This window comes from Hipposideros armiger, unplaced genomic scaffold, assembly GCF_001890085.2.
Source record: "Hipposideros armiger isolate ML-2016 unplaced genomic scaffold, ASM189008v1 scaffold_202, whole genome shotgun sequence".
Taxonomy (NCBI): domain Eukaryota; kingdom Metazoa; phylum Chordata; class Mammalia; order Chiroptera; family Hipposideridae; genus Hipposideros; species Hipposideros armiger.
Genome location: NW_017731552.1, coordinates 742,916 through 759,184, shown reverse-complemented (window position 1 = coordinate 759,184; position 16,269 = coordinate 742,916). Strand labels below are relative to the sequence as shown.

The window sequence follows — 16,269 nt, the reverse complement described above, 5'->3', positions numbered from 1 at the left end:
CCCGGGAAGAGCACAATGATGGTGCCAACGTGGGCCAGTGAAGCAACGTCCTCCACAACTAGACTGAAGAACAAAAGGACAGCAACTTGTCTGTTCCCCTGCCCCAATTCCCCAGTGCTGTTCCCATCCCCCAATAAAAATGTTTTAAAAATAAATAAATAAATATAGCCACGAAAATGCCCTGAACCCTGGTTCGAAGTAAGTCACACCCAGGGGTAGAGGGTGCATCTCCAAAGATTGGCCAGCTTCTTTGGAGAAATGTTGGCTCCATCTTCTCCCTGGCCCCCTGTTATTTGGCTTCCAGAGGCTGAGGTGTTTCAGGTAAGTAGATTAAGGCTCTGCTGAGCGGACAAGCCAGAGGACCCGTGTTTCTCCTTAAGGTGGAAAAGGCAGCAGGGTAGGGGTTGGGAGGAGTAGCACCCTGTTTGCCCAAGTTCAGGGGAATAAAATGTGTTGGGAAATAGATACTTGTTCACTCATATTCATAGCGGCAGTCTTCACAATAGTTAAAGCTGAAAACATCCCATGTCCATCGACGGATGAATGGATAAATTCATGAATGAATGTAGTCCATCCAGATAATGGGTATTGTTCAGCCTTCAAATAGAAGGAGATTCTGACACCTGCTACCACATGGATGAACCTGGGGGACATTATGTTCAATGACATAAGCCAGACTTATTTTGGCTACTATGAAGAGACGTAATTCTTAATAGCTGCATAATGTGCCACCAAAAATTGTACCTTGGTTTGCTTAACCATTCCCCTCTTGTTGGACATTTAGATTGTTTTCAAATTATAAATTATAATGCGGCAAAATGTTCCTGAACAGTTGCAATTCTGTTGCTCCCATAGATGCCCAAGAGTGGAATTTCTTGGTCGAAGGGCATGACACCATGAGGCATTTGAACTTGCATGTGAAAGGTTATGTTCCCTAAGATCTCTGCCAGCTTCTCTCTCGTTGTAAACAAAGGAACCCCATTTACCACTCCCAAGTCAGGACTGTGCCTTCTCATTTAAAAAAAATTACTTTTCTGCACATGGATATAAGTTTAGCAGTTAGGGTTCTTTCTGCAATGCCTTATTTCCTCTGCTGTGCTTTCATTTTGTCATTCCACATGTGTTTGTTGAACACCTATTAATTGCCATGGGCCATCACTCATATGTCTTCCTGATGTCTACCACTGAATGTTGATATTTATGGAATATTCACTCAACAAACACTCACCACCTTCCTTGGGAGAAACCAAAGATGAACCAGAAGTTGTCACTTGTTGCAGTGAGGGTGACTCCGGGCCCTGGTCCCAGCTTGGCCCTTTAATGTATTAGCTGTGGCATGTCAGGACAGCTCATGTCACCTCCCTCAGCCTCTATAAAATTGGATTAAAACAAGTAGCATCAACCTTGCAAAGCTGTGGGAATACTCAGTAATAAAATGCATTTTTTAATGCTGCACAGAAAAGTTCAGCTTCAGGGAAACGGGCACAATGGAGGCAGGTGTGAAGGTGAAAACCAGCGATTAAAGTGAAAGTCACACAAGGAACAATGATCCCAGATGCCTTCCTTGTCTCACCTTTAAGAACTCTGGTCACCAGGCTATGAGAAAAGCCTTGTAGATGCGGCTGATGTTTGGGGGCTTCCCTACAGTGGCCAGTTACCCCATCATTACTGCCCCCCATGGTGAGGAGCTTCCTGTCTGCTCTAGAATTCCCCTCATAAATGTTAGCCAATGAAAAGACTAAAACCCAAAAAGAGGGAGAGAAAAGATAACTTGGAGGAAAGAGACAAAGAGAACAGAAAAAAGTTCTAGAAAAGCCCTTATGTATATTATCCTCAGAGAGCTTATAGAAGACACAGATACAGAAGCCAGGGAACAAAATTTAAGTTTGCCTTTTGAAAAGGAACATTCAAAGAACCAGAAGGAGCCCTTGGAAATTAAAAATCTGAGAATCCAAATGTTGACAGAGGGCTGGAAGAAAAAGTAGAATGAGAAGACAAAAAGAAAAGAAATGTAGGCAAGAAAATGAGAAAGTCAATTCCAATACAGGACAAAGGTGAGTTTCACAGAGAGGGAACAGAGAAACCCAAGTGGAAGAAATCGCCAGTGATATCCTTTCAGAAATTTGTCCAGGAATGGAAGACATGACAGAACCCACTGACTATCCAGCACAGCACGTGAAAATAGACGCCTAGCCAACTCACAGTGTGGATGTGCAGCATGTGGAGAATAAGAAGATTCTACAAGTTTCCAGAGAGGGGAAAAAAAAGCCACACAGGGCCGGCCGAGTGGCGCGATGGTTAAGAATTGGCTTGGGACACCAGAGGGCCCCGGTTCGGATCCCACATATGAGGGCCAGTGACACTGCCCTCTACAGCTAAGATGCTGAACAACAGCTCAACCTGGAGCTGGGCTGCTGTGAGTCGCCGGCTACAGCGTAGGCTGCAGCCCCTGTGGCAGTGGGTTGCCATGGGCTACCGTGTGTAGCCAGCAGCCAGCGTGAGCGGCCAGCAGCCGCAGTGAGCGGCCGTCCAGAAGCTGGCGACTGATCTGCCTTGCCCGGGAAGAGCACAATGATGGTGCCAACTTGAGCCAGTGAAGCAACGTCCTCCACAACTAGACTGAAGAACAAAACGACAGCAACTTGCCTGTTCCCCTTCCCCCAATTCCCCAGCACTGTTCCCATCCCCCAATTCCCCAATAAAAATCTTAAAAAAAAAAAAAAAGCCACACAAACATGTGACAAGCAGAGGATGAGGAAGCAAGACAGTTCAGATTATTCAGCTGCCCAAGACTGGAAGCTGGAAGACATGAGGGGAGGGAATTTATCTACCGCCAAGAATAGTGTTCTCAGCCAAACCACCAATCTCACAGGAGAGGAAGGAGACGCTTTGTTTGGAAATTCCCAGGAGGCGCACATTCCCCAAATAAGTGCACAAACCAAGAAGCTGGGCGGCAGCCACACCCTGAAAGGACAAGTTAGATCCATTGGAGAGGCTGGGGGAGAGAGTCCCAGACACACAACACCAAGGCGATCACTAACTCCAGGAGAATCACAAAACAAGGACTACATAAAAGTGTTCTTTGATGTACATTGCGCCACTGAACAATACTAACATATAACAACATAAGCACCAAATATTCATTTAACTAAAAATTGTGATCAAACGACTGGGAGAACAGCATGCCTAAGAGAGCTAAGTCTCTACCTTCAGGGGTAGGAAATCAATGGACAGTGATCAAGAGATGTGGAAAACATGATTTTGAAATATGGAAGCCAACACCAGAGAAACATCCAATAGAAACAGCTGTGGCAGGCCTTGGGGAGTGGGACATACATTGCTTTGTTTAAAACAGTTTTTTAAGCTTAGCACAGGCTTCGGCACACAAGAAAACACTACAAAATACTGCTACTGTTAATTTTGAGAAGAAAACATACGTACCTTTGAGGGGCTCACTGCTTAGTCGGGGAGCTTATTATAGTTAGGAGAGCACTTGAGAGCTTGCAACATGTCATGAATATCGACCCATTTAGATTGAGACGTGCACCTACAGGGTCAAATAAACTTTAAAATGTGCCTATTTATAAAAAAGACTGAAAGAGACCACAGGTCAGAAACTATAGCCCACTTACCCACCATCTGTTTTTATGCATCCCACAAGCTAAAAATGGTTCCTCACATTTTTAAGTGGCTGAAGAAATCAAAAGTCTTAATATGGCATGACATGTGAAAAGTATATGAAGACCAGATTTCAGTGTCGATAAATAGTTTTATTGGAACACAGCCATACCCCTTCACATGCATGTTATCTATGGCAGCTTTCACACTACAAAAGCAGAGCTGAGTAGTCCAGACAGAGATCATCTGGCCCTTTACAGAGAAAGTTTGCCAGCTCTTGATAGAGGATAAGGGTCTGGGGACAGGATGGGGAGGAACCCTGGAGCAGGGGGATGGGGGAAGTGTTCTGACAGGCACACCTTGCCTGGTGGTATCTTGTGGATCCCGCACTTCCCTTCCTCTGTCTTCACTCTTTCATATGATTCTATTCATTTGTTCCATGAGGGCCTACTGTGCGCTAGGCTCCAGAGCCAAATGATTGCCCAAGCCAGAGCAATCCATGCCCTCGGAGCATACGGAGCATACATTCTGTCAAGCGAGGCGAGGCAAGAGGGCTATGGACAAGGACAAGTAAGACAGGTTATCAGGCAGTGTTTGGGCTTGGATGGTAGGTGGTTACGATGGGTGGTCAGGAAGGGGTCTCTTGATGGAGCCAGAAATGCTGAGAAGGAGCCATCTTTGAGAACAGCTGAGGGAAGGACGCAATAAGAGACGAAAACAGCACATGCAAAGGCCCTGAGGCTGAATCATGCCTGGAGAATTTGAGGAACAGGAGAGAGCCAAGCCAGGGGAAACGGAGGGAGCTGAGAGCAGAGAGGTGACAGCAGCCATGGTGGGACCGAGCTAGTGGTGAGCCACAGTGAGGAGCTTGGGTTTCATCCTAAGCACAGCCAGCACCATGGGAAGGTTGTAAGCTAGAAAATGACACAGGCCCAGGTTACACACAATGAACCTGCAAGCGTGGCAGGGAAATGATACACCTGGTCCCACCCGTAGTGCAAGGAAGATGAGGCGAGAGCTGTAGGGGGAGAGCAGACAGTCTTCCCCATCAATGGCAGATCACCCCTGGCACCCCAAAGCAGGTTGCTCAAAGGGGCCCTTGTTTCCCAAGTCAAGAATGATCCAGCCGACCACAGCTCTGGTTGCAAGATGAGCAATGCAGCATTTTTCCTCGAAAGAGCAGAGTGTTCCTCCGCTGAATCCCCGGGTCCCCTGGCAGGGAGGAGAAAGCTAAATTTAAAGGTGTGCTAATTGGGGCAGTCTGATCTGGTCGCGTGCTCCAGCCACTGGATCCACTGGGCCATGGTGCCAGCGCAGCCATCCCCACATCTGGCTGCAGCTGCCCTGCCCTGCCTGCTCCCCAGATCCAGAAAGTTTGATTATGGGCATATCCTCTGCGGGTCTATCATGTACCCAACACCATGCCGTGCACCAGCATGTGGGCCCTGGAGCTGGATGGGCCTGGGTTCAAAGCCCAGCTCACCACTTCCTGTGTCCTAGGGTGAGCCTCAGCTTTGCCATCTGTGAAATGGGTACAATGAGAGTGCTCGCCTCACAGGTGACAGGCACTGCTCACGGTCTCCCCCCTCCCCAATATTCACTGGCTTAAAAAAAATATGTTCTGAACACCTACTATGTGCCAGGTACTGAGGCCACAGCCATGAACGACACTGTCCAAAGTCCCTGCCCTGGGGAGTTGATGTTCTAGAAAGGACGCAGCCAGTAAACAAGATAAACAAGTAAAATATTTGGTCGATCAGACCATGGTAGCGCCACAGAGCTACAGGAGAGTGGATGTGAAGTGTTGGAAGGTTGATGTATATTCCATAGGGCTGTAATGTTGGCTATGTCTGGGGAGGTGTCCTAGGCAGAAGGCACAGCTAATGCAAAGGCCCTGAGGTTGGGAGTAAGCCTGGGAGCTTTGAGAAAGAGGATGCCAGTGTTCCTGCCTCCTCCTCTTCTTTGGCCCCTTTGGGTCCTTTCAGGGCATAGAAGTGGAGTCTTGCTCTGAGTAGGGTATGGATGTCTGAGAAGGCTTCACAAAAATGGTGCCAGTTGAGATGGACATGGAGGATGAGCTGGGGTAAAGACTACATTTCCCATCTTCCTCTGCTCCTGGGGTTTCACGGAAGGAGTCCTTAAATGAAGAAGTGTACCCTTATCTGCCAACTTCCTGCTTCCTACTGGCTGGAATGCAGGTGAAAGGGCTGGAGCTCAAGCAGCAAGAGATGGAAGTTCGAGTGCTGAGAAAGAGCAACAAGGTAGCAGGAGCCTGGGTCCCTGACATTGCCCAGGATTTCCTCCCTCAGAGAGCATTAATTTCTACCTAATTTAAACCTCTAACACTTGGGGTCTTCCATCCCCCATAGCCAATCCTAATTTTAACTGATGCGTTATGTAAAGTGCCTGTTACATGACTCCCTTTGTTCATTGCCTATAATGATTTTCATTTGTATTCGTAAAGAATAAGAAATATATCCTGCCTTTGGGAAGCCTACAACTCCAATGGACGTGTCTGCAGGCCTGACTTCTAGTCCCAGCGTGACCATGGGCAAGTAGCCTTGCCTCTCTGGGTCTCAGCTGCTCCAATTCTAAAATGAGAAGATTGGTCCCCAAAATCTCCAAGAGTTTGGAGAACAGAGGGTTATGCAAATAGCAACAGTCAAAATAGGAGAAAGGTGAGATGTGAAGAACAGTGAGATTCGGATGAACAAACGAAAGGCATTCAGGCAGGGACAAGGTGGGTCCATCAGGGCTCCTCTTTTGCAAGTGACAGAAGCCAGCACCACCTGATCCAGGGCACAGAAGGCACAGTTGCCCAAAAGATCCATCTTCCTAGCTGGGTTTTGGGCAACCTAATCTGACTCAGCAATTCCACATCATAGAGACTTCATTTCAACACCCCTCTCTGGTTCCATTTTCAGTATTAGGGATTCATTTGGTTACAAGTGGCAGAAACCGCCTCCTGAAAGCAACCAAAAAGCAAAGACCTTTTTCCAACACTAGGGATAGCGTGAACTCCAGGCATGGCTGGATCCAAGGATTTGAATTCTTCCCGCGGTATTCAGTCTGTCTGTGTCCTGGCTCTGCTTTCTCTGGGCTGGCTTCTTCTCAGGCAGGCTAATGATCTTAGTCACCAAGGCCAGATCCATGACCATCAGTGAAATGAGACAGCTAGTGTCTCCAGCAAGGGGTCCTTTCAGGACATAGAAGTTGCTCTGAGAAAGCCTTGCTCTGAGAAGAGTAGGGGTGTCTGAAGAAGGCTTCATAAAAATGGAGTCAGTTGGGATGGGCATGGAGGATGAGCTGGAGATGCCATCTGGATGGGGGAAGGGCATTCCGAGCACAGGGGACAGCCAGTGCAAAAGCATGCAAACTCCTGCAGTGCAGAGTTGTCAGACTGTTGGGTGCTTGGTGGGAGCGGAAGCAAATGAGGCCAGGGAGGTAGCTGGAGGCCAAACATGAAGAGCCCTGAATGCCAAACCAAGTGTTCTAGGCTCTGTCATGCTGGCAGTGGGAGCTATGGCAGGATTTAGAGCAGGGGAGGGCCACAGTCACATTTTCATCCCTTGGTGATGCAGTGTAAGGTGAATGGTAACAAGGAGAAAAACTAGAGGCAGCTTGGAGACCAGGGAGGGGGCTGCTGTGTCACCAGCCTGCACCAGATGGGTGTCCAGGGGTTGGGGGGTCAGAGAATTTCTGGAATCAAGTCAACAGGACTGAAATGTGGAGGGTGAAGAGCCTAGCACTGGGGAATTCTGGTGCCCCATCCGATGGTGTGGCTACCAACTGGTAGAAGGAAGAGGCAAGTCCCTCAGCTCCTGGCAGGAGGCAGGAGAAACTGGTGTTGCCACCTCTGGGGTCAGTAAGACCCACTGAGTCTTTGTGATTCAAAGTGGCCAATTATTGGATGCCTCCAGGAATGGGGAGCTCACTCCTTTTGTAGCTCTGACCCAAATAAACCATGGACTCAAATCTATCCCCCTAGAGTCATGCACAGCTCGGTGCCCTGTCACACACCAGTGAGGGGAGGGCTCCCTGTTCCCCAGCCCAGGCCAACCCTTGGAGATCTGGGCACTTAACACCATCTCCTTAAGTCTGTCAGTCCTCAGTCTCAACACCTTTGCTTCCTCTGATCACTCATGGGGGAGGGCCTTCCAGAGCGTGGGATAAGGAACCCTAAGCGTCCTGGGGAGGATGTAGGTGTTATTTAGGCACTAAGTACCCATTCGGGGAGGGAGAAAGCCAGCTCCTTCTGAGCCTCTTCCCGTCTCTCTGACCATCAGGGAGAATGTCTCCACGGGGTGCTAGGGCATCCTAACCTCTTAGACATGGGCTCCTGTCCTTCCTGAACAAAGAGAAGGCAGGCCTCCACTGTGGGGCCTGGGGCCGCAGCAATCTCTGGTGAGAATCTAATGATGCTGTGGGTTTCCACTGTGGCTATTTTCACTCCGGGTATCCATTTCTGGCAAGTGATGATGGTTTGCCATATATGGTGGGCCCCCATCACTCAACTGAATGCTGGCTGCAGGGTCCCAACCCTAGGACCAAAGCAGTGCCCAGTGGCTGGGATACAGGGCAAGGGGGGCGGGGCACACCCCGGGACTAGCCCACAGCCAGATCCACAGAGCACGGGAAGCCCTGCTTAGCAGGAGCGTTCTCAGAGTATCCTCTGTGCAAACACCAGCACTAATAAATTATACCACCAGGCTGGAAAGGCGTCCTCTTCCACCCTCGCCTCCTGCCTACTTCCCTTGCTGGGGATAACCTTGTTGCTGGTAGGAGGGTCTCCTTCTGGAACTTTTCTCATCAATTTACTCTCTCCTGTATTACATGAATGGGATTGTGCCATTTGCATTGTGTCACATCCTGGTGTGGTTTTCAACAACCGGAGATTTTAGCACCTTAATACATAGGTTTCCTGTTTCTGTTGCATAATATCCCATAATATGGATATTCTATAATTCTTGGAACTGAGCCACTATTCCCAAAAATTCCATGATGCCTCAGAGTCATAGTCACTTAGCCTTTTGGAGTAACAGAGGGTTAAATATGAGACCCAGGCTACCTGGGCATCTTGGTTCATAGCCCTCCTAAGATTAGCTTCATCATTGTCCAAGCGGACTCAACCATTAGAGGGAACGGAGCCATCGCTGGGGGCCAGGCCCAGTGCAGTAGCCATCCAGTGCTCATCCAGCTGTCCTGTGAGGGGGACTCCGGTGTTGCCCAGCCCTTAAGAGGAGGAAACGGAGGTCAAGAGTGGGGCAGTCCTGACTCTGGCACAGCAGAGTTGGCTCCCTGCCTCAGATCCCACCATTATTCTCCAAAGAAGCGCTGCTCCACCAGGAGGCCTCCAGTTCCACATCGTTTTTTCCCTGTAGCCCCAATTTACCCTTAATGATGATGATGACGATACTGATAGCGGTTGACATTTTTGGGGTGGTTTCTTTGTGCCAGGCACCAACAGCCCTCTATAGCAACAGGTAATTAAATGAGCTCCAGTTGGCAGAGGAGGTGACAGAGGGCGTTGGAATGGCAGTCAGAAGAGCCCATTTGTCGTCTGGGCTCTGCCGCCTGCTTATCTCCCTGACGGGCAGCTCAATCACTCCACTCCGCGCGCACGCGTCGTGTGGCACCTGCTCCACACTCCAACGCCTCCGCTTCTCCAGATGAGCTAGGGTTGCGCGCCCCTCAGCACCAGGCCAGGGAGAAGCGTGGAGCCCGCAAGCGCCTCCAGCCCCCATCCTCGCCGCGCGGGAGGTGCCGGAGACCGCGGAGGCGGGGCGGGGAGGGATCCGCGGCGGCGCGCTGAGCAGACCGCAGTGCGGCCGGCGCTAGGACCCGCGGGGTCCTTCCTGGCCGCGGCACCTCCCGCTCCCTCGCCACCCCACCTCTCCTCCCCTCCCCAAAATGAGGAAACGGTGGAACTTGCTCCAAGTTGTGCAGCGGGGCCCGCCTTGGGGGTGCGCAGCCGGCACGCGGGGGCCCTCCTGGGGGCGGGCGCGGGGCGAGGCCCGGAGACGCCCCCTGAGCAGGTGAGCGCGGCGACGGGATTGGGGGTAGCGACCGCAGGGGCAGTGGAGGGGAACCAGAGGGCTCCGTGGGGGCTCCGGCGTTCGCGGGAGGGGCCGGTGTGCGCGCGAGTGTGCACGTCCGAGGCGCGCGCCGGGTACGCCGCTGAGGTGGGGGTGGTTAGAGGCGATCAAGAGCGGGGTGGGGAGTATTTTTCTGGGTGGGGGTGTGCGCGTCTGCAAGCCCCCGAGTGTATCAGCGCGTCCACGTGGAGGCATGTGCGCCTGTGGCCGAGGTGCGTGTGCGCGGCCCTGTGTGTAGCTCTGCGTGGCTGGGTGGCCCAGCGTTTGGCGCCCAGGGGTTCAAGCGTGGGTCTGTGCATGTGTGTTGGGGGGTGGGCAGATACACACGTTTCCAGATGTCCCAGCACCTGTGCATGTGTACACACATGTAGAGGATTGTGTACACCCGTCTCTAGGGGGACATGCCTTTGCTTGCACACCTGGGTGCCTGTGGGTACCTATGTCCATGCCCTGTGTGTTTGTGTGTGTGCTCGTGTGTACATGGATCAGTATAGGTGTGAGTACACATAGGGCTGAGGATTTATGAGGGTGCACACTGGAGGAACCAAGATTCACCCTCCAACTTGCCCCACTGCCCAGCCACCTGCGGTAGGATAGATGGGGGTACCAAGGGGTGGAAAAGTCCCCACCCAAGCAGCAATGAGGGACTTTGTGTGTCCGTCCTGGGTTGGGGTGGAGGGATCAGAAAGGTTCAGCTGGTGGCCAGAGGAGCCCAGCAGGGCTGCACCGGCCCCGCCCCACCCTCAGGTCAGAGTTTCTTGGGAATGACCTTGAGTCATTCTGTATTTGTCTGCCCTGCTCCTGCCCACTCACCAGAAAAGAGGAAGAACCAGGCTAGATTAGGTGGCACCAAGCTCCCCATGTGCTGAGTGGGCTGCTGGGGCTTGAGCCAGGCACCTCCCCCATCCCCGGCCCATGGCCACTAGCTCTGTGCACACCTTGTGCCTCAGTTTCCCTTTGGGAACCATGGTGGGGTGAGGTTCCATGGTTTCCTTGCTGGTGTTTCATGGCTGTGACTCTGCTAAGGAACTCCCCTGGGTAAAGGCCACCTTCCCAAAGGGCCTTGGGAGAACCAGTACCTGAGCCCGCCCTGGGGCTACCCCTGGCTGTCCCCTCCACATGGCCTGGGCTGGAAGTGGTGGTGATGGGTTGAATCTGGGCTCTCCAGCTGGTCTCTGCCCCCTCCCCAGGTGAGCCCTCGCTTCCTCTGTGCCTGGCACCCCTCCACCCATATTAGCCAGGATGCCCACGGTGAGTACCCTCAACCTGGGTGCCTGTGTCCTTGGCCCTTCTTCAGCTCAGTCCACGCCCACAGGACCTCAGCTCCAAGGGGAGGGGGACTGTCCCCTGACCCACATCTTTAGCTGGTGTCTCCCAGTCTCTCTGTTATTTGGTGTTGCATTTCTTTCACCTTTTCTTCCTGACCTGTGCTGAGCACCCCCTGTTTGTGACTCTAATAAGTCTCTGCTGGCAGCTGCTTGTCCTTTCGCCTCCTCTCTCTCTCTGTTTTCTCTGTCTCAATCCAATCTTTCTCTCTCTGAGACATCTCTCTCATGTCCCTTTTGCCCCTCTCCCTCAACCCCCACCCACCCACCCAGAGGCGCTGGGCCCCAGGCACCCAATGCATTACCAAGTGTGAGCACATGCGCCCTAAGCCTGGAGAGTTGGCCTTTCGCAAGGGTGACGTGGTCACCATCCTGGAGGCTTGCGAGGTGAGCAGTAGCCGGAGGGCCTGGGTGTGTTTGGGGACAGGACCCCCCCACACCCCTACATACACACACACACACACTCATATGGATCCCCGGCAGAGCAAGAGCTGGTACCGTGCCAAGCACCACAGCAGCGGGCAGGAGGGGCTGCTGGCAGCTGGCGCACTACGGGAGCGTGAGGCCCTCTCCGCTGACCCCAAGCTCAGCCTCATGCCGTGAGTTGTGGGGCATCCTGGAATGGGGGGCCAGGTGGGCCTGGCCAGCCTAGCCCAGCCTGCCCCCTCTACCTCTGCAGGTGGTTTCACGGGAAGATCTCAGGCCAGGAGGCGGTGCAGCTGCTGCAGCCGCCTGAGGATGGGCTGTTTCTGGTGCGCGAGTCGGTGCGACATCCAGGTGACTACGTGCTATGCGTGAGCTTCGGCCGAGATGTCATCCACTACCGTGTGCTGCACCGCGATGGCCACCTGACCATTGACGAAGCCGTCTGCTTCTGCAACCTCATGGATATGGTGGAGGTGCGCCCCACACCCCAGAGATGCATGCTCCCCAGTACAGAGAAGGAGCTGGTGCCCATGGACCACCAACTCTCTAGGTGGTCTGAGTCCTCTAGGTCCCACCTCCAAGGACTGGGGTGGCTCCTTCTGGGACCTTCAGGGACCTCCAAGTTGACAGCAATCCAGAGACCTCCCCATCCTCCCTTTTTCTCCCCTAGCCTACATTCTTTCCTGTTTCCATGGAAACCAGCCCAACACATTCTCTGAGACCCAAACCCCTCTCCTCCTTATCAGCTCATGACCACCCTGTCCAGAGTCCCCCCCCCCAGGAATGCAGGAGTTCCCCACACCCAAGGGTTGGACTCACAGCCACCTCTGCCCTGCCCTACCCTGCCCTGCAGCATTACAGCAAGGACAAGGGGGCCATCTGCACGAAACTCGTGAAACCCAAGAGGAAGCAGGGGGCCAAATCTGCGGAGGAGGAGCTGGCCAAGGGTAGGGGTCTGCACCCGCTCCACCCACATTCTCCCCCTTGGGGAATCAGGGCCCTGGAGCCCAGCACTTCGCCAATGCCACAGCACTCGAGTATGGCGCTGTGCCTGGCACTGCGGGTGGAAGGCCTGGGCTGCCCCAGGGTTGGGCAAGGGTCACTAACAGACACTGATCATCTCAAGATTGAGGGGGTTCCCATACCTGTTACTTCTCACACCCATGTCCTTATCATCTGCCTTGTCACCTGAGCCAGAAACCTGACCCCAAACCTCAACCCACCCCCCATACTCCCACATCCCCTTCATGGTGAGGTTCTAATACCCTGCCTGACCTCATACCTTTCCATCAGACCACCTTTTTCCAGGGTGGCAGTCCTCATTTCTCTCTACCCCTACCTCTGTACCCCCAGAGGCAGCTTTCTACCCTGATAACCCACCCACTTTGTTCCCCTGCTTAAAGGAGGGAGGCCCTGCAGCTCTTCTGCCTTCTAGAACATTCTCTTGTGACTGAGCCTTCTTTCCTGCCTCATCTACAGGACCCTTCCTCCATTCACAAGGCCCCCTGGGCTGTGACTCATTTCCTCTCATGCCTCTGTGCTGTTGTACATTCTGTTACCTTCACAGGAAATGCTTTTCCAGCTCCTGTGTAGTGAAATCGTCAATATTCAAGACCCAAAGCAAATGCCCCTAACCACAGCCACCCCTACAGTCTTTTGAACCTGATGACCGTGGCTGTCTCCTTAAAAGCACATGTCTGTCCTGGACAATCTGGACGTCATGGGGACAACACCCGGGTGGAGGCTGGTGTCACCATTCCTGACATACCGAAGGGTTCCTGATTTGGACTGGGAGGAGGCCTACAGAACCTGCTAGAGGGGAGAGAAGGGGAGAACACTGGCCTGCTTGTGACAAGGGGTCAGGGATGCAAGCACAGACTATGACTTAAAGCACTGGAAGGGTCTAGAAGCTTTACTGGTCTCTCTGTCTGTTGTATTTTTTGCTCTGTGTATGTCCCTGGGTGGCCAGAGGTAAAGGATGGTAAAGAGAAGAGCCATTGGGGTAATCAGAGGGACACAGTCTCCAAGTAGAAGAGAGATAGGCAGCCCTGAATCGAAGGCCCTGTTGCCTTCGACTGCATGATAAAACGGTACCAGGGTGGGTGCATCAGAAATGCCCTTGAACCATTGCTGGGAACAGCAGCCACCTGAATGAGACACCCGGTGTCTCTCACCAGGTGGTACCCCCGATGGGAGGGCCTTGGGGAGCCTGTTACCCCTCTGACCAGGTCCTCATCCCACAGCCGGCTGGTTGCTAAACTTACAGCATTTGACGCTGGGAGCACAGATCGGAGAGGGGGAGTTTGGAGGTGAGTAACGGGGTGGGATAAAGTTTTGGAGTCACAGAGATGATTCACATCCATATTTAATACCTACTTGCTGGATGACTCAAGACAAACCACGCCTCTCTGTGCTTCAGTTTCCCCCTCTATGAAACAGGGTTGACATGAAACAGTTGTCATGAGGAGTAACGTAGTCAGGCAGGCACCCAGTGAACGTAAATGAGTCCCTCACACCTCCAGGCTCTTGCACATGCTAGTCGCTCTGCTAAGAATGCGTTTCCCTGAAATGATTATTCTGGAAGGTTCTGGGGCTTGGATCAGGGGTCTGCCAACTTTCTCTGTAAAGTGCAAATATGTTCGGCTTTGCCGGCCAGATGGTCCCTGTCACATCTGCTCAGCTCCGCCTTTGTAGCAGGAAAGCAGCCCCAGATGACAGGTAAACCGACAGGCATGGCCATGTGCCAATAAAACTTTTTGGACACTGAATTTTGAATTTTGTATAATTTTCACATGTCATGAAAAAGCATTCTTTTGGGTTTTTTTTTAAACCATTTTAAGAATGTAAAAACCACTCTGAGATTGAGGGCCTTGCAAAAACACATGACGGGACTGGATTTGGCCAGAGGGATTTTAGATTTTGCTGACCTCTGGCTTAGATGATTCTCTTTCATCAGAAGGTCTGGAGCTTGTAGGGAAGAGGGGTTTTCCAGGTCTGGGGACCCAAGGATATGCTGGTGTACATGGGAGTCGTGAGTGGTGTGTCCCTGTGTCTATTCCGTCTCTGTTGGGTCCTGATCTCTGTCCCGCCCACCAGCGGTCCTGCAGGGTGAGTACCTGGGCCAGAAGGTGGCCGTGAAGAACATCAAGTGCGATGTGACAGCTCAGGCCTTCCTGGATGAGACAGCGGTCATGACGTGAGTCCCAGGTGGGGATCAGGCACCTTGGGGTCAGGGATTTTGGCTGCACTCTCACCCCAGATTCGCCTCCCCGCCTCTAGGAAGATGCAGCATAAGAACCTGGTGCGTCTGCTGGGCGTGATCCTGCACCAGGGGCTCTACATCGTCATGGAGCACGTGAGCAAGGTGCAGTGGGGCCCAGGTGCAGGCGGGGCTGGGGGCAGCCAAGGAGGCCTCGAACCCCAGCCCCCTGTTCTCCCCACAGGGCAACCTGGTGAACTTTCTACGGACTCGGGGCCGGGCCCTTGTAAACACCCCTCAGCTCCTGCAGTTTTCCTTGTGAGTGGGGACCCCTGGGGAAAGGGGAGGAGGCTTTTCAAGGTCAAGGGGAAATGGAGGCACAGAGCAGGTAGAAACCTGGCCTTGGGAGTTTGCCACCCAGTCACCACAGCCCGGGTGCCCCTGCCTCTCCCCAGGCATGTGGCCGAGGGCATGGAATACCTGGAGAGCAAGAAGCTGGTGCACCGAGACCTTGCTGCCCGCAACATCCTCATTTCTGAAGACCTGGTGGCCAAGGTTAGTGACTTCGGCCTGGCCAAAGCTGAGCGAAAGGGGCTGGACTCCAGCCGGCTGCCCGTCAAGTGGACAGCGCCCGAGGCACTCAAACATGGGGTGAGCGCTCCTCTATCTCCAGGTCCCTTGGAGCCCCAGCTCCACTGTGTGACCCTGGGCATGTGTCTTGGTATCTCTGAACCTCCAAGGGAAATGGCTCTGCCTCCCCAGTGACCATTTGCCCACAGTTGTTCTTTTTAGCCCCTATCTGGCCTCTCCTATGTGTGACCCTGTCTGGGCCTCAGTTTCCCCATTTCTGGGCTCAGAGCTGAGGGCAAGAATAACCAAACTCCTTCATGCACTGAGTCTGAGCTCCACTCAGTTGGGGGTTGGGAAACTCAGGGAGTAGAGGCTATTAGAAGAGACCAGAGAGTGAAGGTCAATCTGGGGGGACTTCCCGGAGGAAGTAGGAGCTGGAGCAGAAACCCTGAGGGGTCCTTCCTCACCCTAGTCTTGGGCCCACAGAAATTCTCCAGCAAGTCCGATGTCTGGAGTTTCGGGGTGCTGCTGTGGGAGGTCTTCTCATATGGCCGGGCTCCATACCCCAAGATGGTGAGCGTGGTCTGGGGGAGGGGAGGCACTGGGTTCCATGCGGGTTTGGGGCTGTGGCCCTAACCCCCAGCCCACACCGGTATGCCCTCTGCCCGTAGTCGCTGAAGGAAGTGACAGAGGCCGTGGAGAAGGGGTACCGCATGGAGCCCCCTGCGGGCTGCCCGGGCCCTGTCCACACCCTTATGAGCAGCTGCTGGGAGGCAGAGCCTGCCCGCCGGCCACCCTTTCGAAAACTGGCCGAGAAGCTGGCCCGGGAGCTGCGCAGTGCGGGAGCCACTGGCCCTGTTGACGGACAGGATGCTGATGGCTCCACCTTGCCCTGTGGCCAGGACCCCTGACCCTACCCAGCGGGGGCTGTAGGCCCCAGAGGACAAAGAGAGTGGGGGACTCTTGATGGGTGGGGGCATGGGCCAGGCCTGAGGAAGGTCAGGGCCAGCAAGCTGCCCACCTAGCTCAGAGCACA

At 53.2% G+C, this 16,269-nt stretch overlaps 1 protein-coding gene across 5 annotated transcripts in view; it reads left to right on the top strand.

Annotated features, from left to right (window-relative positions):
• The first annotated feature begins 9,280 nt into the window (after nt 1-9,280).
• Nucleotides 9,281-16,269, top strand: part of LOC109388657 (megakaryocyte-associated tyrosine-protein kinase) — a 12,462-nt gene continuing 5,473 nt past the window's right edge. The window contains exons 1-13 of one of the 5 annotated variants that reach the window (XM_019653572.1): nt 9,282-9,653; nt 10,904-10,964; nt 11,312-11,425; nt 11,522-11,637; nt 11,718-11,937; nt 12,318-12,411; nt 13,708-13,773; nt 14,561-14,660; nt 14,744-14,828; nt 14,908-14,981; nt 15,119-15,218; nt 15,720-15,806; nt 15,905-16,237. In XM_019653572.1, the coding sequence (XP_019509117.1) occupies nt 10,956-10,964; nt 11,312-11,425; nt 11,522-11,637; nt 11,718-11,937; nt 12,318-12,411; nt 13,708-13,773; nt 14,561-14,660; nt 14,744-14,828; nt 14,908-14,981; nt 15,119-15,218; nt 15,720-15,806; nt 15,905-16,144 (1,305 nt within the window). In that variant the 5' untranslated portion in view covers nt 9,282-9,653; nt 10,904-10,955 and the 3' untranslated portion in view covers nt 16,145-16,237. Of the gene's footprint in view, nt 9,654-9,846; nt 9,926-10,903; nt 10,965-11,311; nt 11,426-11,521; nt 11,638-11,717; nt 11,938-12,317; nt 12,412-13,707; nt 13,774-14,560; nt 14,661-14,743; nt 14,829-14,907; nt 14,982-15,118; nt 15,315-15,705; nt 15,807-15,904; nt 16,238-16,269 lie in introns of those variants that run through there. The other 4 variants (XM_019653575.1, XM_019653570.1, XM_019653571.1 and 1 more) reach the window with 4 other exon arrangements.